The sequence below is a fragment of the Numenius arquata genome, chromosome 27 (assembly GCF_964106895.1).
Source record: "Numenius arquata chromosome 27, bNumArq3.hap1.1, whole genome shotgun sequence".
Lineage (NCBI taxonomy): Eukaryota > Metazoa > Chordata > Aves > Charadriiformes > Scolopacidae > Numenius > Numenius arquata.
Window position 1 is genome coordinate 615,708 of NC_133602.1, and position 23,710 is coordinate 639,417.

The 23,710-nt window shown below is 51.7% G+C and overlaps 1 protein-coding gene across 1 annotated transcript; it reads right to left on the bottom strand.

The window, feature by feature from the left end:
- Positions 1 to 1,506: 1,506 nt before the first annotated feature.
- OTUD7B (OTU deubiquitinase 7B) lies at positions 1,507 to 19,633 on the bottom strand. The gene is given in 16 exon segments (XM_074164485.1): positions 1,507 to 1,701; positions 1,704 to 1,912; positions 1,915 to 1,990; positions 1,993 to 2,418; positions 2,421 to 2,520; positions 2,522 to 2,835; positions 3,903 to 3,987; positions 4,787 to 4,901; positions 5,820 to 5,969; positions 7,412 to 7,539; positions 8,205 to 8,317; positions 10,088 to 10,215; positions 11,272 to 11,373; positions 16,061 to 16,282; positions 16,845 to 17,015; positions 19,561 to 19,633. Coding segments are annotated over 16 exon segments (2,607 nt in total).
- Between the last annotated feature and the right edge of the window lie 4,077 nt (positions 19,634 to 23,710).

The following is a 23,710-nucleotide window of genomic DNA, read 5'->3' on the forward strand; positions in this document are numbered from 1 at the left end:
GGGGGGGGGCAAGGGGGGGGTCGGCAGGGGAAGGGATTGCATAGTTGGACGCCTTCTGAAAAAAAAAAAAGCCAAAAAACCCCAAAACAACTCCCCCCCCCCCCCCAAAAAAAAAATTTCAAAATAATTCCAAATTATTCCAACGGCGAGGGAGGGGTGTAAAGCTTTGAATCAGGGGGTGTATTTTCTTGGGGGGGGGTGTAAAAAAGCTGAACCTCGCTCTTGCGTGAAACTGGGGGGGGGGGGAAGGAGGGGGGGGGGCGTAGTTCCAAAAAAATTAAGAAAGAAAAAAATATTGAAAAGTAAAATAGATGTGTGCAAATATTGCAGGTGCTAAAGTTAAACCCACCCGCAGGGGTTGGGATGGAGGGGGGGGGGGAAGTTGGGGGGGGGGCGGAAGGGAACGGTTAGTTATGGGTCTGTATTTTTATTTATTTTTTTCTTTTTTTTTAAGCCCTATTAGCAAAAAAAAAAAGAAAAAGAAAACTAGACTTTTTAATATTCCCAGTGAGGTGGCTCAGCGAAACGGAGCCGAGTTAATTGGATTCAGCGGAAAAGAGGTAGTAATTGCTCAAGAGTTATCGCTGGGGGGGGGATTGAGGGGGGGGGGGGCAGCGTTCCCTCCCGCTCGTTTTTTTGGGGTTTTGGGGGTTTTTTTTGTTTTTGTTTTTTTTTTTTTTCTCTTAATTCTTACTAAATCGGGTCGAGGGTACCACTGTCTTTTTTTTTTGGCCCAGTCCTTCTGCGAGGACTGGGGTGGGGGGGGGGGGAAAACCCCCCAAAATTCCAAACCACTCGAGCGCTGCGATGCCCCCCCCCCCCCAAAGAGTTTCAAATCATATTTTAAAATCTTCTTTTCAAATAACTTTTTCAAAACCGGAGTGGAACCCGCTGCCAGCACCCGAGGGAGCCGGGCAAAAAAAGAAATAGAAACTGAAACACACCCCCCACCCCCCCCCCCCAAAAAAAAAAACCCAAACAATAAAAATAAGAATCTCTCCTTTAAAAAAAAAAAAAAAAAAAAAAAAGGGTTTGTGGAATTTCTGGGATGTTTTCGCCGGGTTCCGGGCGGTTGGTGACGGCGGAATCCGGCGGGTGCTGCTCCCCCGTGGCGTCTCCCAAAGCTTTGGTCTGGTTTATCGAATGGTTTCGAAGGAAAAATAAAAAAAACCCCAAAACCTCCCTTTTTTCCCCCGTTCTGCTCATCCCTCTCGTCCCCGGGGAGGGGGGGCGTTGTCCCTCGCCCTCCTCCCCCCCCCACCCCCCCCTTTTCTCTCCCCCTGGTTTCAGCCCAAATATCCGCTCCCCCCTCCCTCCCCCCCTTCCAGCAGCGCGGGGGAAGGTGTTAAAAAATAATAATAATAATAAAGAAATTATATATATATTATTGCATTCCCCATCTTTCATGGGTCCTAAGATCAGCGCCGGAGGGGAGGGGGGGGTGTGAGGTTAGAAATGGGGGGGGGGGGGAAGGTGGGGGGTGGGAGTGAGGGGTGGGGGGGGGGCTCAGAACCTGTGCACCAGAGCCTCCCGCTCCTTGCGTTTCATCTCCTCTTTGTAACAGCAGGAGCAGAAATTCCCGGTTTCCGGGTGTCCGTAAAAACCGCAGTTCGGCTGCTTGCATTTGGTCTGCGGGACGTTATAGAGGAGCCGGTTTTTATTCCTTTCCCCCGACGTCCCTTTTTGCCAGCCCTCGGTTTCGGGGGGGTCCGGTAACCGTTGTCGTGCGATGTCGCCTGGCTTGGGGGGGCGCAACCGGAAGCCTCGCATTCCGAAGGGAAAAGGGGATGAACTTCCATGTCCGTGGGGGAAAATCTCCCCGGGTGGGAAGGGCTGGTTTGGTAGGGATTCGCCCGCGGCGCCTGGGGGCAGTGCCGGGGTAAAGTGGCGTAAGGGGGGAGGCTACCGCAAGCCCCCCGGCTACTTGCCGCCTACCGTCTTGGTAGCCGGGGGGGTGAGACCCTTCCAGGCTGTTCACCGGGGGGGAAGGTCTGGAAAAGTGAAAACTCCCGAATAACCGGAGGGAAAAGCGGCGATTTTAGCGCTCAGGGCCAAATCCGGGGTGTGGAGGGTGTAGGCGGGGGGGGGGGGAGGCTGGGGGGGGTACGCGGGGTTGAGCATCACCTCCTCGCCCTTGTTGGGGTTTCCCTCCGGCTCCGGTTTCTTGGCTGGGTGGGTGGGGGGGGCTTTTTTCTCCGCCTCTTTTTGTTTCTGTTCGGCCAGGAAGCGTTCCTCGGCATCCAGGAGGTACCGCTGGATCATCTCCTCCTGGTACTGGTGCCGGTTGCTGGTTTTGAGGTGGCCGGCGAAAATGAACTTGCGCTCGCCCTGCATGGCCGCCCGCAGGATGCTCAGGCTCAGCCTGACGTCGTTGCCGTATTTCCAAGGATCCGAGGGTTTTTCGGGAACCGTTTTCCCGAGGAGGTGGTTTTCTCGGCGGGAACCCCTGAGTCTCCCGGGGAAGGTTCCTCTTTGCTGCCTTTCCTCGATTTCAAGGAGCCTTTTTTCTTCTTCTCCAGGTGTCCCCTGCCCGTTGCTCACCCCCCCCTTGCCGCCTTTGCTGTGCATCAGCCCCCCATGTTCTTTTTAGTTTGCTTCCCAAAGTTTTCCCGAGCTGCCCAGCTTGTTGGCCACCGAATCCGCCCGTTTTTTCTCTTTTTCCTTCTCTTTTTCCCGGTCTTTCTTTGGTTTCTCTCTCTCTTTGCAAGCCCTGCTCCCCCCGTTGCTGGCCGAGCTGCTGCAGACCGATTCCTTGTCCGACTCTCCCGATTCTGCAGCCGAACGAGCGTCGTCGCCGGCGGAGGCTGTGGGAGATTCCGGCTGGGCCAAAGGCGCCTGGGAAAGAAGGGGGAAAAAAAAAAAAAAAAAAGAAAAAAAAAAAAGAATAATAATTACATATCAAAGTCAGAGAATCGGAGAATCAGAGAATCAATCGCCTACGTTGGAAGAGACCCTTGGGATCATGGAGTCACCGAGCTCCTCGGAGAAGAACTTTCAGGTGAAGCAAAGGAGGTGGCAGCTCCGAGAAGGGAAGGGGACAACCCTCGAACACACTCGGTGGCACCTCCTGAGGGTCCAGAACCATCTTAACTCGCTGGTGGTCTCAAGGGAAAAGGTGGAGAAGAAAAAAACAAGGAGGTAATAAATTCCCATAAATTCCCCCGCCGGTCACCCCCGGAGCGTTTCGGGGTGGGGGGTGTGTGGGGGGCGCACCCGTTTCCCGGGGTCCCTCCATCTAGAAGGAGAAGGTGGAGATGGGGACATTGGAGGTGGCCCGTTCAGGAGGTGACAAGGCAGAACGTCACCCGCTCGGGCTTTGCTGTGGAGATGACACCTCACCGGGTTTCCCGCAGACCAGAGCAGCTCATCCTTTAAATTTGGGGAGTTTTCCCCTAAAAGGGGAAGGCGGGAAAAAAAAAAAAACCAAAACCTAAACCACCCAAATCCAAACCTCTTCCCGCTGTCGAGGCGGGGATTTGGGGACACGGAAGGGAGTTTTCCTGTCAAGGAAAGGTCCTGGGAAAAGTGGAATCCGACCCCGTGTCTCAACAGCAGCTTCTGGCGGCCGTAAACCGAGAGCCTGCGTTTGTCTTGGAGCAACCGGTGTCGTTTTTTCTCCTTCCAGCCACCCCAGACCCCCCCCCCCCTTCCCCCCCCCGCGTCGGGTTTGCGGGGAGAGGGGGGAAAAAACAGGCACGAAAAGCTCCAGGAAAATAAAATACAAACAACCCCCCCCCCCCTGTAATTTCTCTGCTCGGAGCAGTATCAGCGGCAATTTCGGGGGGGGGGGGGGGGTACCCCAGGTGAAGGAGAGCCCCCCGCAGAAGTGTGTGTGTGTGGGGGCAGGGGGGGTTTGAATAATTAAAAAGAGTCCGATAAACCCTCCCCGGCGTCTCTTTTACCTGCGTGTCGCAAGGCAACGTGATCCACTTGACATTCATGTAGCTGTGCAGCAGGTGCAGCTTCGCCTCCAGCGACAACGTCACGCTGCCGTTTAAAATAAGGATAAAAAAACCCAACCAACCAACAAAAAAAAAACCAAACCAAACACACAACCCCCCCCCCCCCCCAAAAAACCCCCCCCCCAAAGTTAGAGTCCAGTTTCGCGCCCAGAACGGAGGTTCTCTCCTCTTCGATTTACAGATCGAGGCAGAGTTGGTTTCAAAAGGATTCTCTCCCCCTACCCCCCCCCCCAAAAAAAAAAAGAGTAAAAATCGCTCCAAAATTTCCACTTGGCAAAAAAATGTAAAAAAAAAATAAATAAAATAATAATCATTCTTTCCGGTTAAAAAAATGAGAGGGATGGAGTTTTTTCTACTGGCTCCAAACCCCTCAGACTGGGATAGGGCATCGGTAAAACCTCTGCTGAATTTGAATCCTTGGATTCGGGAGGTTTTCCAGCTCGGTTGCCACCAAAGGGTGACGGAGATGCTCGGAGACCTCGTTAGCTTCGAGTGGGGAGAGAGGAATGGAAAAATACACCCTTTTTTTTTGGTGTGAAAACGACAGTTCATCCTCTTTTGCCTCTCGTTTCTGAGCCAACACCCAGTCTGAAGCTCTGGGATTTGGAGGAATCATCTCTTCACCTCCTGGGAACGAAGCTCACGAGATGTCACCACCCAACCCCAAAAGTACCAGAATCGGGGCATTAAAAGAGGATAAAATAAGAGGAAAAAGCTCTTCCATCCCCACCAGAAAGGTTCCTGCCCCAAGCCCAGCTTTCACCCAGACAGGAGAAAGCCCCGGCTGGGGACAGAGCGAGGAACCCCCCCGAGCTGTGACCGACCTGGCCAGCTTGACGTTGTCACTGTCGTCCTTTCCCCACTGCCATTCCTTCCCGGGATCCACGGCAAAGTGCACGGGGAGCAGCTTGTGCTCCGAGTCCGTCAGGGGGATCACAGCTGCAGGAGGGAGAAGAAAATACACTTGTAGTGCCCAAAAGGACAAAATCTTGCACGTTGGCAGCGGTGGCAGCCAAGCCCTGAGCACCCACCAAGAACATCAGCTCTGATGGCAACTGGTGTCACACCAAGTGACACAACGACTGGCAACGTTTAGCATCAAGGAATCTTCATGGAATGGTTTGGGTGGGAGGGGACCTTAAAGACCACTCCGTTCCATCCCCCCTGCCCTGGGCAGGGCCACCTCCCACCAGCCCAGGTTGCTCCAAGCCCCCTCCAACCTGGCCTTGAACCCCTCCAGGGATGGGGCAGCCACAGCTTCTCTGGGCAACCTGGGCCAGGCTCTCACCACCCTCAAAATAAAGAACTTCTGCCCAATATCTAACCTAAATCTCTCCTTTTTCAGCTTAAAACCCTTCCCCCTCGTCCCATCGCTCCCCTCCCTCATCAAGAGTCCCCCCCCAGCTTTCCTGGAGCCCCTTTGGGGACTGGAAGGGGCTCCAAGGTCTCCCCGGAGCCTTCTCTTCTCCAGGCTGAACCCCCCCAACTCTCTCAGCCCCCCCTCCCAGCAGAGGGGCTCCAGCCCTCCCAGCATCTCCGGGGCCTCCTCTGGCCCCGCTCCAACAGCTCCACGTCCTTCTGATGTTCCTCCAACAGCTCCGTGTCCTTCTGATGCTGGTGGCCCCAGAGCTGGAGGCAGCACTGGGTGTGGGGGTGTCTCCCCAGAGCGGAGCAGAGGGGCAGAATCCCCCCCCAACCATTGTCCCCCCATTTCCAGGGGGTGGGGGGCTTGCTGGGCCGCCAGTACACGTTGCCAGCCCACGGCCAGCTTTCCGTGCCCCCCAACACCCCTCAAAAGCCCTCCTCAGCAGGGCTGCTCTCAACGTCATATTGCTTTCCATCTTCTTTGTCACCCACCTTGATCTTTTGTGGGTTCCTTCTGCTCCATGGATACCAGGGCAGAAAAATGGGCTTGGTCGTAAGCCAGGACCAACGGAGAGCGATGGCACTTGTTGGCTGGGACTTCCAGGGGAAGATAAATCCCTCCAAAGGGAATCGGGGCGAAAGCTGGAAAGAAACGGGGGCGGTTAATTAATTTTCATCACGGGTTAAAGAGTTGTTTGTGCTGAAACTGCTCCAGAACGAGCCGTTTGCTTCAATCAAGGTTTCACCTCCAATTATCCGTCAGCTCGAGGGACACTTTAAAAAGAAAACCGCAACCCAAAATAGAACCTCTGTTTCACGCCAGGAGGAGCCCAGTCGCAGAACAAACCTGTGTTTTCTAGCGAAAAAAAAAAAACAAAACCCACCCTTTTTTTTTTTTACAAACTTCAAACCTGCTGGCAGAGCGATGGTAATTGCTGAACCCGACAGGAAATTAAGGCTGCGAGTGGAAAATACGACCCGCGGGGAACGGAATTTCCCATCGTCACACACGCGCGTGGGGGCAAAAGGGGTAGAAAAAAAACAACAAACCAAACCCCAAAACATCACGGCGACGCTCTTTAAAACCAGCTAAAAATCAGCCTGCGAGGCGGAGCTGTGTGTCTCACACCCTTCAGGCAGCCCGGGCTCTGCTCTCGGGTTCAAGATCCGGCTTCGTTGAGCAAAAACCAAAAAAAAAAGACGCCGTGAAAATGTGCGGCGAAGAGGAAATAGGCAGCCTGAGACGGCGTAATTCGTGAAAAGCGTGGTGTGAGCTTCAACAAGGGCAAGTGCCGGGTTCTGCGCTTGGGCCACAATAACCCCGAGCAGCGCTACAGGCTTGGGGAAATGGGGCTGGAAAGCTGCCTGGAAGAAAGAGACCTGGGGGTTCTAATGGACAAGCGGCTGAACGTGAGCCGGCAGTGTGCCCAGGTGGCCACGAAAGCCAACGGCATCCTGGCTTGTGTTAGAAACAGCGTGAGCAGCAGAAGTAGGGAGGTGATTGTCCCCCTGTACTCGGCACTGGTGAGGCCACACCTGGAGTATCGTGTCCGGTTTTGGGCACCTCAATCCAAGAGAGATGTCGAGGTGCTGGAGCGAGTGCAGAGGAGGGCAACGAAGCTGGTGAAGGGCCTGGAGAATAAATCTTATGAAGAGCGGTCGAAGGAGCTGGGACTGTTTAGTATGAGGAAGAGGAGGCTGAGGGGAGACCTCATCACTCTCTACAACTACTTGAAAGGACACTGTAGAGAGGTTGGTGCTGGTCTCTTCTCACAAGCAAATAGCGATAGAACAAGAGGGAACGGCTTCAAGCTCCAACAGGGTAGGTTTAGACTGAACATTAGGAAAGAATTTTTCCCAGAAAGAGTGATCGGGCATTGGAACAGGCTGCCCAGGGAGGGGGTTGAGTCACCATCCCTGGATGTGTTTAAGAACCGTTTAGATGTGGTGTTGGGGGATATGGTGTAGGGGAGAACTTTGTAGAGTAGGGTAGATGGTCGGACTCGATGATCCCAAGGGTCTCTTCCAACCTGGATGATTCTATGATTCTATGAAAAGTTGGAAAAGAGGAAGCCAATTCCTACCTTCTCCCCCCGAGTCCCGCAGCATCGTGTCTGCCACCACCACGATGGGTCTCTTCAAGACGTGGGCAAGGACGAAAACGTGGAATTCCTCCAGGCTCTCGTACACCGGCTCTTCGGAGCTCTCAACCCTGCGGGGAGCGAGGAAAATAAAGGAATTTTCACCCCTTGAGTATTTAATCCTCGCTTTTAAAACCAGGGTGAGCCCTTTATAGGCACCCACGTCGAGGAGGATGGTATTAACGGCACTGAGTGCGATCTCAGCCCTGATTTGAGATTTTAGATGTGGATTCCTCCTCCTCCCCCCAGAAACGTCTTATTTTAAGAGAAGGGTTGTCCCCAGGAAAAACCCCGTCCCCGGGTGGCCCTTGTGGGAGTCTCTTATCTAAACAGCCTTCAGAGCGGCGTTGGTTTGGGGACGGGCGCGGTGACAAAGCGCCCTTGAAAGGCACGGGGAGCACCGCAGAAATCCTCAGCTATTGCTAACGACTCTCGTTTTATGGCGATCACCCAGGAGAAAAGATTAACTTGCTGTTCGAGGTGTGCATCGCCCCCCCTTCCTTCCCCCCCCCCAAGGAAAGGGGTCGGGTGGAATTTAAACCACGCTCCGTGGACCTCCCCCCTTTTTCCTCGTGATCCTCCATCCTCCCCCTCCAAACCCCACGGGCCGGCCCCACGCCTCCGCCCCCCAGCCTCATCCCCCGGGGAATTACCCCGATATTAAGGAAGAAAAAGAAGATATTCGCTGCGTTTTCTACCTAGGGGTGTTACGCCCCCCCCCCTGCCGCCAACGTACCCCCCGCAGCCGCCCCCGTTGGTGCCGTAGTGCACGCGGGGCTCGCTGGACGCCAGCTTGATCAGCTCGTTCCACTCCTTCTGCCACTCCTCTTCCGTGTAAACGAGGCCGGACTGCGGAAAGGCAAATAAATAATAATAATAATAATAAAAAAAACCCCCAAACCCTCAAAACCTTCAAAGTCAATATTTTCCAATCTCTGCAGCCGTTTTCTACGGGCAGCCACAACTTCCCTCTGTGGAGTTACGCAAATTTAATCGATATATTATGCAAAAAAAAAAAGAAACAAAGAAAAAAAGGTGCCTTTTGGCGGGGTGGGGGTTAAATATTTCAAGCCCCAGAAGGAGGAGAATGGAGAAGAACCACTTCGGTGTGAGGGTGCTGAGAGCCTGGCCCAGGTTGGACGGGGCTTGGAGCAACCTGGGCTGGTGGGAGGTGTCTTTCCAGCCCCTTCCGACCCAAACCATTCCACGAGTCTACGACCACGAGCCGTAATTCATCCCGAGGAAGATGAGAAACACCTTAAAATACCTTTAAACACCCAACTGTGCAAAAAGCTGAGCCCGGACCTGCTGTATTTAAGGTGGAGAAACTCAAGGGGAAGGGCAGGGAGGTTTTCCCTCCTCCTCCTCCTCCTCCTCCTCCTCCTCCTCCTCCTCCTCCTCCTCTCCCCAGCTCCAGCATCCAAACACAACACCCCAAATCCTGAAACCTGCCCGGAAACCCTTCGAGTCGTGCACCAGAAGCGACCGGTGGCACATTCCGCTCCCCGCTTTGCCCCGCGAGGCATTAGTTCGGTTTCTCTGCACCCGGTTACGTCCTCGGCAAAGCGAATTCTTCCTTTCCTCGCCGACCCAAAGCTCGTGGAGCAAAGCCCGGGGGGAGAACATCGCCCCCGGAGCGCGTCGGGAAATCCCGAGCAGCGTCCCTCACCCCGGGGCTGCTCCTTCCCAGCTGATTGGGGAAGGAGGAGCTCGGAATCCTCCACTTCCAGCCAAGTGCTTTGGCGGTTCCTGGGATTCCTGGACCCGTTGCACCATCCACATCCCACATCGGCTGCCCAGACCCTTCGGCTCCTTTTTTTTTCAACTCCTTTTAAAATCCCTACTTTGCTGGCGGCTAATTCTGGTGCACCCAGTTTAAAGAGATGCATAAAAGCCTGCTTTTAATAGCAATAAAACCCCCGATTATTTATTAATTACTCTGCCTCGAACGGGGAAATACCTATTTGATTTTATTTTCTTTTTTCCACCTGTCAAGATACGAATCTTCCTGCCCTTCCCAAAATAAAAAGGAAGCTGGAGAGTAAACAACATCCTTCAGCGTCAGCTGGAAACAAAAAAACCGGTTTTACCCCCTTCCCACAAAAACCTCTCGACGCCGAGGGGCTGCCTCGCGCCATCGGGGAACCTTCCACCTCGACAAAGCCCCCTGTTTTTGGGGGAGCCCCCCCCCAAGTCACCGCTTCGAAGGGCCTTTCACGCGGCAAGTTGATAAATCGCCTTTTTTCGGTGGAGGAGTTTGCTCCGCGGCGCGTCTCGCTGGAGAGACCGAGGCCACCGCAACGCTTCGCTCTTTAAAAAAAGCCCATCTCGGACCTTCAATGCCCGAAGGAGACATTCGTTTTCCATCGATACCGGGCAATTCTCATAAAAAAATTCCCTACCTTGTAATAAAGAGAATTTTCCCGGAGTTTGGATGGAAGGAGACATTTCATTATGGCACCGTGATGCCGTGTGGCCAACTCGTTACGGCCGGTAACGCAAGGTAGGGAGTTGCCCAAAATTCAAAGCAGATTTTACGGCCACAGGGAGCATCTCCCGGAGCCACAGGAGATTTCACGGAGACTTTCCCCCCCCCTCCCTCGGCTCAGAGGTTCCTACCTCCTTGTTCTGCTGCGTTTGCTGCCAGCGCCACCTCCTCTTCAGGGCTTCCCTCTCCTGGCCTTTATCCATCAGGGTGTAAAGGGATTTGCGGAGCATGAGATCGCGATCGTGGAAACCCCACATCCCTGAACGGGGGGGGAGAAAAAAAGAAAGGGCAGCAGAGGATTAGCAGCGGTCGGCGTCGCTCCGTCGCCCCGCCGAGGTCCCGCAACCCGCCCCCAACCGGGCCAAGGGGGCAAACTGGGCAACAGAGGCAGAAAACCGCAAGATTTTCCAATCTAAACAATAAAAATCCCAGTTTTAAGCCTGAATCTTCCACCCGCGGCGGGTTTTGACGCGGCTGAAGGGAGCCGCCGCCTCTGCCTTCAAGTCTAAAGCATCTCGCAGACACAGCAAAATATTTGTTCACAAAAATCACCCGCTTCTCGACGTTAAATGTGATGGGAAAACGAGGCTAGAGGCTTTTTCAGCTTAAAACTCTTCCCTCTCGTCCCATCGCTCCCCTCCCTCCATCAAGAGTCCCCCCCCCCAGCTTTCCTGGAGCCCCTTGAGGGACTGGAAGGGGCTCCAAGGTCTCCCCGGAGCCTTCTCTTCTCCAGGCTGAACCCCCCCAACTCTCTCAGCCCCCCCTCCCAGCAGAGGGGCTCCAGCCCTCCCAGCATCTCCGGGGCCTCCTCTGGTTAGAGGAGACCGTGGTTTTGCTGCGTCTGAAATATAAATAAGGGAGGAAACACACAGCGCGGCTGATTCGAGAGCCTGGAAACCTCGGAGAATTTACTACGGTCCCAATCAAGCAGGGGAAACGGAATCCGGGCTCTTGAAACTCCACCGTGCGCGAGGAGGGAAGGGGCGGCTCCGTTATTTCACGTTTCCTTCAGAAACCCAGGGAAAGGCGCCAAAGGGAAGGGGCGAGGTATTTTAGGAGCACCCAAGCTGGTTCCTTTAAACCGTTCCTCTCCCGCGGAGCCGGAGCATCGCGACTGCTCCCGCTCCGACTACCCCGGGGGCCGGGATGAGCGGGGGAGCATCCAGGTTTCCCGTGGGAAGGGATGGGAAACGCTGAGTCCTGCTCCCAAAGACGGTCCTGGGCTCTCCCAGGGGACGGCTGCTCCCCCAGTCTCGGGGGTCCGAAGTGAACTGGTTTGTTATTTCGCCCGCCGTTAATTAAGCCCAGCTCTTACCCAGGGAGGCGGCGTGGAGCAGGCAGTTCCCGTCCCCGGTGGTGGCCAGGGGAAGAAGCCGTTGGCAACTGGGATCCACGTTGGCCCACCAGTTCAGACGACCTGTGGGGATATTGGGAGAGCGTGAAAACGGGGTCCCCCCTGTTACACAGCACGGGACCGGTGTGTGTTCCTCCCCCCGAAAACCACCACCGAGGGTGGAAACCTGCTTAATTTGCAGGGAAACGGCAAAATATATGAGCGGTTCCAGAGCCAGCCCGCGGCTGGAAGGAGGAAGGGGTCAAGGTGGTAATAAAGCAACAAAAAGGGGAGATTGCAGCCGCAAAACTTCATGGGGACGCACGGAAAGGGCCAGGCTGAGTTAAGGTCACACAAATTAGAATTAATTAGAAAGAAGAGCCAGCCCAGCCAAGAATTTAACCCGGACCAGGGCTCTCCTCTCCATTTCTCCCCCCTCTCTACTTATTTCAAACCCATCAAGGCTTTTGAACCCTTATTTTAAAACCATCCACCCGAAACCGCCTCCTTAAATCCCTGTCACAAACGATGCCCAACAACTTTGCCACTTAATAACCCCTTTTTTAATCTCTTTTTCTAACCGAATCGCTCTCATTTATACTGTCTCCCATGGGTCCTTTTCTCCCTGCTCACCGGTTTAGGTAAAATACCGGGGGATTTTGCCGATCCCAGCAGCTTTAGGGAGGAAAATGTAAAATGACAGCGCTTTAGGCCCTTTCGAAATAGCAGCTTTTTTGGGTAATATAAGGCCACTTGGAGCAATTCAAGTCAAGAGCGTCTAAAAATAGAAGCTGGGAAGAAAAGAATTAACAGACACGTCGCAGTCGAGTCCAGCGCGACGGGAGGTTAAACATTGATCAGGGACGGGGAGTCGGGCTGAATTAAGGACTTTGAACTCGCTGCCTCCCTTGGCTGGGATTTTTATCCGGGAGTTTTTCTCCAGCGGATCCCGGGCGAAAAAAAGGTGGGGTTTTTTTGGCTGGTTGGGGCTTCCAAAAGCTGTATTTAAATCGCTCCGGCAGAAAAAAAAAACCAGCCTTCCGACCGGTTTCTCCCCAGCTCGGTCCCCGCCAAAGACCCCTGTTCCCAAACACAGGACTTCTTGAAATTGTTTCCCAACCTCGGCGACGGCAGCCGTGGAAGAGCTAAATAGGGAAAACTTGGTTTTAAACACCCATAAACAGGAAAAAAAAAAAAAAACAACCAGAAAAACCCGCCATTTCTTTTCTTGGGCGTGGGGAAAGGAACCGGCCGGAGTTGAAAAGCGTTTAGTCCGGGGCCCGGGGACAATAGCTCCGCTCGGAAAAGCCGCCTGCTTTCCCTCAATATAACTCCTGGCACGGCCAAGGGGCAGCCCTGAGCCAAGTGGCCCGGGGCCAGCGGAGCCAACCCAGCAGCAAAACAGCCTCCCAACAAAAGCTCAACCCAAACCTAACGCTTCCGTGGGCGGCCCCCGGCTCCTTTATTTTTATTTTATTATTTTATTTTATTTTTTAAAATCCTGGAGAATTCGCTGCTCTTTTTTTCACGGCTTGGGGAGGTGGGGAGGTTCAAGGGTGTTGCTGGTGGGTGCTTCGGAGGTTGTGCAACCTCTGCTCCAGCCAAGTCGGGTGCGATGGGGAGGGTTGGGGGGGGGGACGACACACCTCGGGGAGGTATTTCTATTTTTCATTGGGGGAGGGATTTCTATTTGCACGGCGGGAGGGGGGGGGGGTGAAGAGGAGGGGGGGGGGGGTGTCACACCGCACACGGCCCCGGCCGGGCAGCCGGAGTGGTTTGTAGAGATTTCCAGTTACGCAAGAGAAGTCCGTCGCGCAAAAGCAACCGCATTCCCCGATCCCTTCTCCAAATGTTTTGCTCCCATTGGAGGCGGCGGAGAGGCCAAGAGGCCCCTTGGAAGTATTTAAAACAACATATTTCTCCGCACGTGGTTATTAGGAGGGAGCCCTGAGAGCTCTAAGGAGGAAGATAAATGGTTTTCAAAGAGCACGAGGGACCTTCTCGGAGTCCCTGCTCGAGCAGCGAGGCCACTGACAGCTCTTCCACTTCTGGAGACCATCAAGAAGGTTCCTCTGCATCCAGCACTGTGGCTTTTACTGGGTCCAGTTCTGCCCCACAGCTGGTTTTGCTACAGAACGTGGGTTTGGCCCAGCAGAACCTGTGCACAAAGGTGGAGGGTGGGTAAAATACCGTCGTTTTCTTGCGTAGGGTTGGTAAAACACGGCGTTTCTTCTAACAGGAACCATCTAAATAGGTCACGGGAATGGGCAGGAAGAAAGTCGGGGCTCCTCCTGGCCCGGAGACGAGGATTGACTCATTAAAAACCCAAATGGCTTCCCTAAGGCTACCGGGGAATCCAGCGCCGTAATTACAGGTCTGTCCTCGTTCCCGGGGGTGACCTGGCCTCTTGCTCCTCAGCCCGAGGGGACGGAGCCACCACGGATGCCCCACCACGACCGTGCGGTGACCAGAGACCACGGAGCCCCCCTGAAGCACCGGGGAGGGTGAAGGAGCAGCATCACCCCCTGGAACTGGGCTAAAAAAGAGACCAAAAAAGGAGAGGAGAGAGAAGGAAAAAAAAAAAAAAAAAAGTGGCATCTGCGCTGAAACGAGCTCATTTCACGTGTCCAAAATGAGATAATTCATCTGGAGTCTCTTTAGCTCATCTCTGAGAACAATACCTGTAGAAAACCTATTTTTTGGGGGGATCTGGCAGCGAAAAGAGCGTGTTGGAGTGTATTTAGACACAGGAGGGGACAAGGGCACGGTGGCAGCGGTCCTGGGTCACGGCAGCGTCCCGCAGACCGACTTCTGAGAAGGTTCCTCCTGCCTTTGGAACGTGAGCTCATCTCTCCTGCTAAGGAAACCGATGACTTACGGACCAAAATATTCCCAAACTGGATGCCAGGCAGGTAAGACAGAGCAGGGGGGACGTGCAGGCACACGTCTCCGCTCAGGCACGGGCTGAAAAAGCTTCCCCAAACCCGGGCGATGCGTCACCAAAAGCACCCAGCCCTTTTGACCGCCCGCTCCGAGACGGGGGACATTTACACCCCGAGAACGAGGAACCCCTTTCGGTTGCCCTCGGCCGCCGGTTCCCGCAGCGACGGGGAAGCTCAGCGCTTCGTCACGGTCCGGCCTCAAGACGTTTATTAAATACGAGTCTGAAGGGCGAAGCAGGAGGTTTCTTGACGCTGAGGGACATCCGAAGGCGCGTTTGCCACCGCGGTCCCTGACCCCGGGGAAAAAGCCTGACCCCGGAGCCATCAAATCCAGGGATTTCTTTCAATTCTTCATGATTTTTATTTATTTAATAGCCTCGGGCAAGGCACCGCCGATTCTCCTCCATGTGTGCACCGAGAAAACCCACCCTGTGTCTTCAAAACACCGGGCAAGGCTTAATCCATTCAGGTTTGGGACGGGGAACGCTGAGATTGGAGGCAAGGACCAAATTTTCAACCGCACCAAGAGCTTTTCACACCACTCCCAGCCCCTAAAAGCCTTCCAAGAGGACGTCATTACGATTTACAGCCGCTTTAAAGCGCCCTTACTCTGCCACAGGGGTGCGAAGGGACCTCTGGATGGAGGGAGAAGAGTATCTCAGTGTTTTATTGGTCTATAAAATATTTGTTTAATCCCCTAAATTTAGCATGTGCTAAATTAACAACGGGAGTCACCGTAGATCACGGCTCCAGGCTCACAACCCAACCTCAAATCAAACTTGGAATATTTTATATACGCAGCACGGCCCTTAAATAAAGACAAACCCCCCTTTCTAACAACCCCACTCCACACAGACACACTTCAGCCTTCAAAACTCACTCGCTAAAAAACCATAAATCAATTATTTCACGTTAAAGTCGTCTCAACGTGCCAGGAGGCGTCCCCGGTACCTCGGGGACAAAGAGCCTGCCACCTCTTGTCCCCCTCCCCGGGCCAGAATTTGTGCCCCCGAGAAGAGCAACCCAACACCCTCCACCGACCGATGCACACGGGTAGGATTTTATCTGCGTTCGACCCGACGGCAACGGGATCGCTGGGATCGAGTGCTCATTTCCAAACCAGGAGAATATTCATGACGGGAACGCTCCAGCAGGAAGAGGGTGAAAATTTGACGTTCGGAATAATACGTTACGGCCGGAGGAATAGTTTTCTAGGTGTGTGCATGGGTGGAAGAAATAAGGAGGGGTGGAAAAGCTCCCGAGATCTTGCCTGGTGGCCTCCTCGCCCCATCCTGGTGACGGGCGTTGGGTTTTCCCTGCCAGGAGGGAGGGTCCCATTTATTCCCCACCTAAATCTCATTTACAGATCGTCCGGCGACTCTTCAGGAGGAAAACAGCCTCCAAACAAATCGGGAAACAAAACCTGGAAGGTGGTTCCTCCCCAGCAGAGGTGTTTTCCCGCGTGGAAGTTGTGTATAAAATACATCATCGATTTAAAATGGCTATAATCACTAATATTTGTCAGCCGCGAGGAGCTACGGTCTATGTCAGGCAGGAATTTCTTCTCCCCCTTCTCCCAGGGGACGGGGCAGGGCAGAGGGGGACATAATGCGAATTTTTTTGGGGCGTTACCACTCAGCTGCTTGAGCTGTGACGACACCCATGACTTATTTAGGTTCGGTGTCTGCGGGCAAAGACTCTGACTCAACTCTAAAAAGGGAGGAAATAAACACCCAGGAGATACGTGTCCTCAACAACGGGCTCGTTTCTCCTTCCCGGTGAAATTGCTGCGAAAAAACGCGATATTAGCGTTAAAAAAAGGCACTCACCGGCCTGCTCCAGTGCCACCAGCATGGACTGCTCGATGAGGTCGCGCTCGATGAAGCTGCGGAAGTCCTCGGTGTAGACGGTGAGGTCGGGCAGCTGGAAGGTGCAGATGGGCATCTCCAAGAGATGGTCGCTGCTGCTGCCGCCGTTGCTGGAGACGTGGGAACGGGCCAGGGAGACGATGGTGGAGCTGGCATGGGAAATGCCTCGCGACAGGCGCTTCTCTGAGGAAAGGAAGATGAAAAAAACATCTAAACGGTGCAGAAACAGCAAATCTCCCAGATGCAATTACCAAATCGATGCCTTCAACCAGTATTTTTCATACGATCATGGAATTGCCTAGATTGGAAGCGATCTAGAAAGAATCATAGTCCAGATTGGAAGGGGCCTTCAAGATCTAGACCTTCTAGAACCTAGAAGGAACCATAGAATTGTCTAGATTGGAAGGGACCTTCAAGAACCTAGAAGGAATCACAGAATTGTCCAGATTGGAAGGGACCTTCAAGATCTGGACCTTCTAGAACCTACAAGGAATCATAGAATTGTCTAGATTGGAAGGGACCTTCAAGATCTGGACCTTCTAGAACCTAGAAGGAATCACAGAATTGTCCAGATTGGAAGGGACCTTCAAGATCTAGACCTTCTGGAACCTAGAACGAATCTAGAATTGTCCAGATTGGAAGGGACCTTCAACATTGAGTCCAAGATGTGTTGCTCCAGCATATAAATATTTTGGGTCCCAGAAGGCAGATTTAATTGGTCTGGGATGGTTTTGGTGATACTGACCTTGTACGATGTCATCCTGCCGCTGGAGTGGCGGTCGCCCGGGCCGGGCCACCTCTTTTTCGGGGGGTTTGTAGCCACGGCCCTCGTTGAAGGAATGGGGCAGATTCCCGGCGTGCACTTGCCGTAGCTGTTCGAAGTCGCTCAGGGCTGCGCTCAGATCCCAGTTCTTGCCTGGATGGGAAGGGATCAAGAGTGGTCACCATCAGACGAGAGAGAAATCAAAGATCCAGGCTAGAAACCAACAATAGTGGAGTTTATCATGAAGGATGAAGGGCTGTGTAGCAGAAACAAGGAGGAAATCAAGGTGCAGGACCACTCCTTCAGCTGGTTGCTCCACGTCTGACCAGGATTTGGAGTTCTGGAAGAGATTTAACCATGACAGAGCCCAGCAAGTGTTAGTTCACACCTTGCGTGTGCGAAGACATGGCCAGAGCTTAAGAGGGAGCTACTGCTCTTGGATGCTGGCCATCTGCAAAACCTAAACACGGGTCCAAAGACCTCACATTTTCAGAGAATCACAGAAACGGTTGGGTTAGAAGGGACCTTAAAGACCATCTAGCCCCACACCTCCCACCAGCCCAGGTTGCTCCAAGCCCCTCTCCAACCTGGCCTTGAACCCCTCCAGGGATGGGGCAGCCACAGCTTCTCTGGGCAACCTGGGCCAGGCTCTCACCACCCTCAGCGTACAAAAAAAAAAATTCCTCCTTAGATCTAGCCTGAGAGAGAATTTTGGCAGCAGAAGGTTCTGGGCTGTGAGATGAAGAAGGGCAGGGTCACCAGAAGAGCGGACACTGGGAAAACACCCAGCTCCGAACGCCAAACTCATAACACGGTATCTTTAATCCCAGCGCGTCTTTTGAGAGAAAACCACCCGAAAAACAGAAGCAAGCGAGGTCCCAGCCGGGCAAGGCGGTACCGGAAGAGCTTTTCGGCAGCTCGTGTCGTCGCTGATGGAGAAATCATTCACAAAACCATCTTAAACTTGACGGAACTGAGCGAAACCTTAAAGCAATTCCACTTCCCTTCACCGCTACCCAGCTGCAAGAACATAAATATATATTAATACGCTGAATTCTTTCAGCGTGCAATAAATTGAATTTCGAGGAGCCACCGGTTTCCAAAGGCGAGAATACACCCCCCAAAAAAAACACCCCAAAAAACCTCCCGTATGGCTTCCATTCACAAAAATAGTGATTTTTGATTTTTTTCTATTATTTTCCTGAACACTGTTAATCTAAACCCTTCAATTAGCAAGTGAGCAGACAGTGGGGGAACAAAAGCCAGCTTTATAGTCCTGCGTAGGGGGACACACATCACTTAATACATCTATTTTATCTCATTTTGCTAATATCCACCCAAAAATAGCATCCCCTTCCAGCTGCTCTATCGCCAGCCTCAAGGTTTCTTCCGAAAGACAATATTAGAAACCCCGACACGAAACAAAGCAACCGAAACCCCCCCAAACCCACCGCAAAACCCACAACTCGCCAGACTTCCCCAAAATTCAAGGCCGAAGCCCCGAACTCAAGTTAAGGGGAAGCCGGGAGAGGAAACAGTGACGAAACGATACCGGAGGTGGAGGAAATTGCCTAAAAACCTAGATTTTAGCAATAATTTCAGGGCTTTGAATTCATCCCTGCTCAAGCATCCGGGGCGGATGCTGTAGGAGCATCGGGTCCTGGGTTGAAAAAAAAGCAGAAAAATGACCTGTATTATATGAGAAAAGGAAGAAAAGCAGCAAGTACGGTCTTCCTTTTTAATTACAGGTGGGTTAATTACCTATAAACTGCCCCGCCAGGTCTCTCTCCTCCGGCATTACACCAGGGGCCAGTATTTACTCCCCATCAGCGTTAACCCAAGGGTGACTTTCCAGCCCCAAAACGAAGACCTTTTCTCCTCCCTCCCTTCCCGTCGCTGTAAGTCTTGGGGGAGAAAAATTACCTGCAGCCTCCGACTAAACGCCACCATCGAGGAGTTTTCGAGAAAGCCAAGATCATACCAAATTTTAGGGCAAATATACGCCCTTTAAAAAAAAAAATAGGCAGAGCACCAGAAAGCCGGCGGCGCTGCGAGCGGGGGCTCTCGAGGGCTGCTTCCCCCCCTCCAAAAGCAAACTCTTTGAAGGCAGAGGATGCTCCCCTTGGATTCCCGAGCATCCCAAGCGTCTCCGTCCCCTCAAACCCGAGGGATGCCGCTCGGCAGGAGCTTCCCGCGCCGGTCGAGAAGGGGCTGCTCTGCCAGGAGAGGCCACCGGGCACCGAGAAACCAGCAATTCCTATCGGCGCGATCAACCCAACCCTCAAAGAACCCCCCACCTTCACCAGCAGAACGAGATCTACCAGTAAGAGCAGGGCTTTTGCCTCTATAATTACCCCTCTAGCGCTCTGAAAACCCAGCGCGGTCCCTTCAGCCCTTCGGAAGACGTCGCTGCTATAATGTAAAAAAATAAAGAAATATATATCTTTTTTTTTTTTTCTCCCCCCCCTGAAGTTTTGCCGCTCGCGGGGAGAACCACACGGGAAGGGAGAGGGCGAAGGGAGGGGGAAACGGCGCTCCCGGATGATGCCTTCTCCTTCCCGACGTTTGGAATTCATTATCCCACGGAGGCGTAACGAGAAACCCAGGCAGAATTCCAGCGGGGCAGGCGCTGAGCATCACACTCGCTTTTTCCCACCCCCACCACCCCCCCCTTCCTTTTATTCCCTATTTTCTTTACCTTCCAGCAGGTCTCTGGCCAGTCCCGGCTCTGCCCCCGTTGAGCGGACAAAGTCGGAGAGGACGACGTCCATAGCCGAGGCCGTGGGGCTCCCGGATCAGGATCGGCTCCCGGGCATCAATCTAGGAGGGGAAAAAACACCGCGGATCCCGTTACTTCCCGTAAAATAATTAATTAACCCCGGCCAGGCGGTCGGCGAGCCGGCCGGCAACGATCCCGTGGCAGGTGGCGAGGGGGGAAAAAATAACCCTCCTCCCCTTAAAATTCCTCGCGTTTGTGTTTAACTCGGTGATAATGGGGAGAAAAAAAAAAAAAAAAAAGACATTTTTTGTGCCTTTCTCCCCCCCCCCCACGCTGTAATGACTCCGCTAATGATGGGCATAACGAGGCAAATTAAGGGGAACACCTTCTCCCCCCCCCCCCCCAATAATTCTAATTTCAAATGAAGTGGAGCTTTTCTTTCTGAGCGGCCAGGAGAATAAATGAGTTTATTCGGGAGGGGGGGGGAAAGCAGAAAGTTTCTCTTGGATATTTGCAGGGAGCTCAGAATCCCTGCCCCCTCCCTCCCAGCACCGGGGGGGAATAAAAGCAAGACCAAACACACCCCCCCCCCCCAATTAGATGTTGCTCCTGCAGAACCCAAACAAAAAGCCCCTTTTCAGGCAGAAAAAAGGGGGGGGGGGGAAGAAAAATAATAATTAAAAAAAAAAAGCCAAATCCTCTTCTTGCAGAAATAAAATAAACGCCGATTCCGCTCGTCGTAGAAAAATCTAAGTGCCCCCCTCTGGATTTTCATCCCAGGAGGAGCCAAACCAGCCCGGCCGGGGGTGTGGGGGGGTGTGGGGGGGGTGGAATTACGTAAATATTAAAGTTTTTTTTCCGGGTTTTAAGAGGAGGAGAGGTGTGCTCTCTCATTGCACACCCCAAAATCCTGATTTTCTGCATTCCTCGAGGCGCACGCGGGCGGCTCGGAGGCGGCAAACACCTCCGCGGGGGGGTGGAGGGGGGGTATTATGATTTTTTTTTTTTTTTTTTTTTGGTGCAATTAAAGGGTTATGATAAAAAAATTCTGCCATCGAGGAAGAGAAACCGCCGGAGAGAAAAGTCACCCCGAGCCGAAAATTCGGCACGTGAAGAAGAGGGGGAAAAAAATAAACGTGTGAGGGAAGCGTCGGCGAATTGGGAGAAAATACCAGTATTTTGGGGATGAACAAACCTGTTTTTTTCCCTGCTGCTTTAAAAATAAAATTCTCTTTTCAGGCTTACTCCTAAAAATGGGCGAAGCTCCCCGGTGCCTTAAAAAATATGTCTTTTTTTTCAGGATTATTCCTAAAGATGGGCAAAACTCCCAAGCCCCGAGAGCTGCGAGTCAAACGGCCGCGCTTTAATCCGGAATTTCCTGGGTTTGTTGGTTAAATACCGTCCTTTATTATCTTCCCCGCTCGCTAATCGTCCAGTTATTAACTTTGTGGATGTAGAAAAAAAAAAACCTACTTAATATTCCTTTATCGGCAGAGCGATTCCAGGGCTACCGTGTGCCCCCAAGGCGATCCCCAATCCGAGGGCATTCGCGGGAAAATTTGGCAGGAGATTCCCACGCTGCCCCATTAAGGATGTAGGGAACGTCCCTAAGGAGCAGCCAGATGTTTGGCTCCTCCAGGCCCTGAAGAAACGGCCGAGAGTTTCTACGTGAAAAACTCATGGCGATAAAAGAGCAAGTTCCTCGTGGGTAATAATAATAATAAAAAAATGTAGAAAAAAAAATTGTAAAAAAAAAAATCTTAAAAATGTAAAAAAAAGTAAAAGTGAAAAAAAAGGAAAAGAAAAAAAAGGAAAAGAAAAAAAAGGAAAAGAAAAAAAAGGAAAAGAAAAAAAGGAAAAGAAAAAAAGGAAAAGAAAAAAAGGAAAAGAAAAAAAGGAAAAGAAAAAAAAGGAAAAGAAAAAAAGGAAAAGAAAAAGAAGAAAAAAAGTAAAAAAGTGTAAAAAAAGTGTAAAAAGAGAGTAAAAGTAAAAAAAGAGTAAAAGTAAAAAAAAAGAAGAAAGAAAAAAGAAGAAAGAAGAAAGAAGAAAGAAAAAAGAAAAAAGAAAAAAAAAGAAAAAAGAAGAAAAAAAAAGAAAAAAAAAAGAAAAAAGAAAAAAGAAAAAAGAAAAAAGAAAAAAGAAAAAAAAGAAAAAAAAAGAAAAAAAAGAAAAAAAAAGAAAAAAAAAAAGAAAAAAGAAAAAAGAAAAAAGAAAAAAGAAAAAAGAAAAAAGAAAAAAGAAAAAAGAAAAAAGAAAAAAGAAAAAAGAAAAAAGAAAAAAGAAAAAAGAAGAAAAAAAAAAGAAGAAAAAAAAAGAAAAAAGAAGAAAAAAGAAGAAAAAAAAGAAAAAAAGAAAAAAGAAAAAAAAAGAAAAAAAAAAGAAAAAAAGAAAGAAAAAGAAAAAGAAAAAGAAAAAAAAAAGAGTGTACACAGCGAAGCCTGTTTTTTTTGGGGAGGAAAAGAGCGGCAGCGCAGCCCCCACCCCCCCGTTAACTGGTGGCATTTGCACTTCCCCAGCAAACTCCCGTGCGCTCAAAAATGCCAGGAAAAACACAGATGGGAAAAATCCGGGCTCACGCCCCCAGGAAAGGGGCTCTGCTTTTATTTATTATTTTCATTCCCGCCCACGGGAAGCGGGATCTCCCCTTCCCTCCCTCCGTAACCGGGAAGGGGCGGGGGGGCGGGAAATCCAAGCCCAAAGGGATTTGGAATCACAAATCCATCACCCAGGGAAGGTTACGGGCTCCAATCACACCCAAGCACCCCCCAAAAATAGATAAGTAGAGAAATATATATATTTTTATTATTATTATTAGTTTTTAGATATATATACATATATATATATATTAAAATATATATATAAAAAAATATATATACACATATATATACATATATATATAAGCAAGTACAGTGCTATCCCAACCACTTCCAACCTGGATATAATCCTTAAATCCCCTTTCCCCTTACGCTGCAATTAGAAACAGGCTAAAAAAAAAACATATTTAGGGCTAAAAAAAATTAAAAAATAAAAAAAGACTAGTTTCCGATATTTAATCGGAACGGGCAATAAAAAGGGGCAACGGGGGCTAAGAAAATAAATCGCCCGAAAAGACTGGAGGAGCGTGTGTGTCCCCCCCCCGCTGCCGAGCGCCTCGCTTATCCCTCTTTTAGATTTTTTTTTTGGGATGAATTGGCATCTTCGGCGAAGGTTATCCCATTTTCAGTCGGCAGAGTAAAATCCCGGAGCAAACCCGATCGGTCGGATCTCCCGTCACCGGGGTTTTTTTTTTTTTGTCCTTACCCCCCCGGCCCGTTTCTTGAAGGTTTGGGAGAAATACTCGGGCGGCAGCACTTTTTAATGAAATGGTTCCATTTGAAGCAATTCCAGGGAAAAAATTAAAAAAAAACACCCCACAAACCCCAACGTAACGCGCTCTGCGCCCCAGGATTTTCCTGTGGAAGGTCGTGCCCAAATTAACGGCCCAATTTTAACATCCACGCGCAGAAATGGGGGCTCCCAATTTCCCCCCCCTCCCGCCAGCCAAGAGTCAACAGAAGAGGCTCCTCCATCCCACGGAACACCATGGACGAGGCTCCTCCACCCCATGGAAGAGGCTCTTCCACCCCATGGAGCACCACGGACGAGGCTCCTCCATCCCATGGAAGAGGCTCTTCCACCCCACGGAGCACCACGGACGAGGCTCCTCCATCCCATGGAAGAGGCTCTTCCACCCCACGGAGCACCACGGATGAGGCTCCTCCACCCCACGGACGAGGCTCCTCCACCCCACGGAGCACCACAGCCGACGCTCCTCCACCCCATGGAACACCACGGACGACGCTCCTCCATCCCATGGACAAGGCTCCTCCACCCCACGGTACACCACAGCCGAGGCTCCTCCATCCCATGGAAGAGGCTCCTCCACCCCACGGAACGCCACGGACAAGGCTCCTCCACCCCACGGATGAAGCTTCTCCACCCCACGGAACGCCATCGATGAGGCTCCTCCATCCCATCGCAGCCCCCCCTCCACTCAAGATCGCGAAGCATTAAATTCACGGAAGAGACTTCATCCCCGCAACTTTTGACCAAATATTTTGAAACCCCAAGAGCTTATGAACCCTTCTGC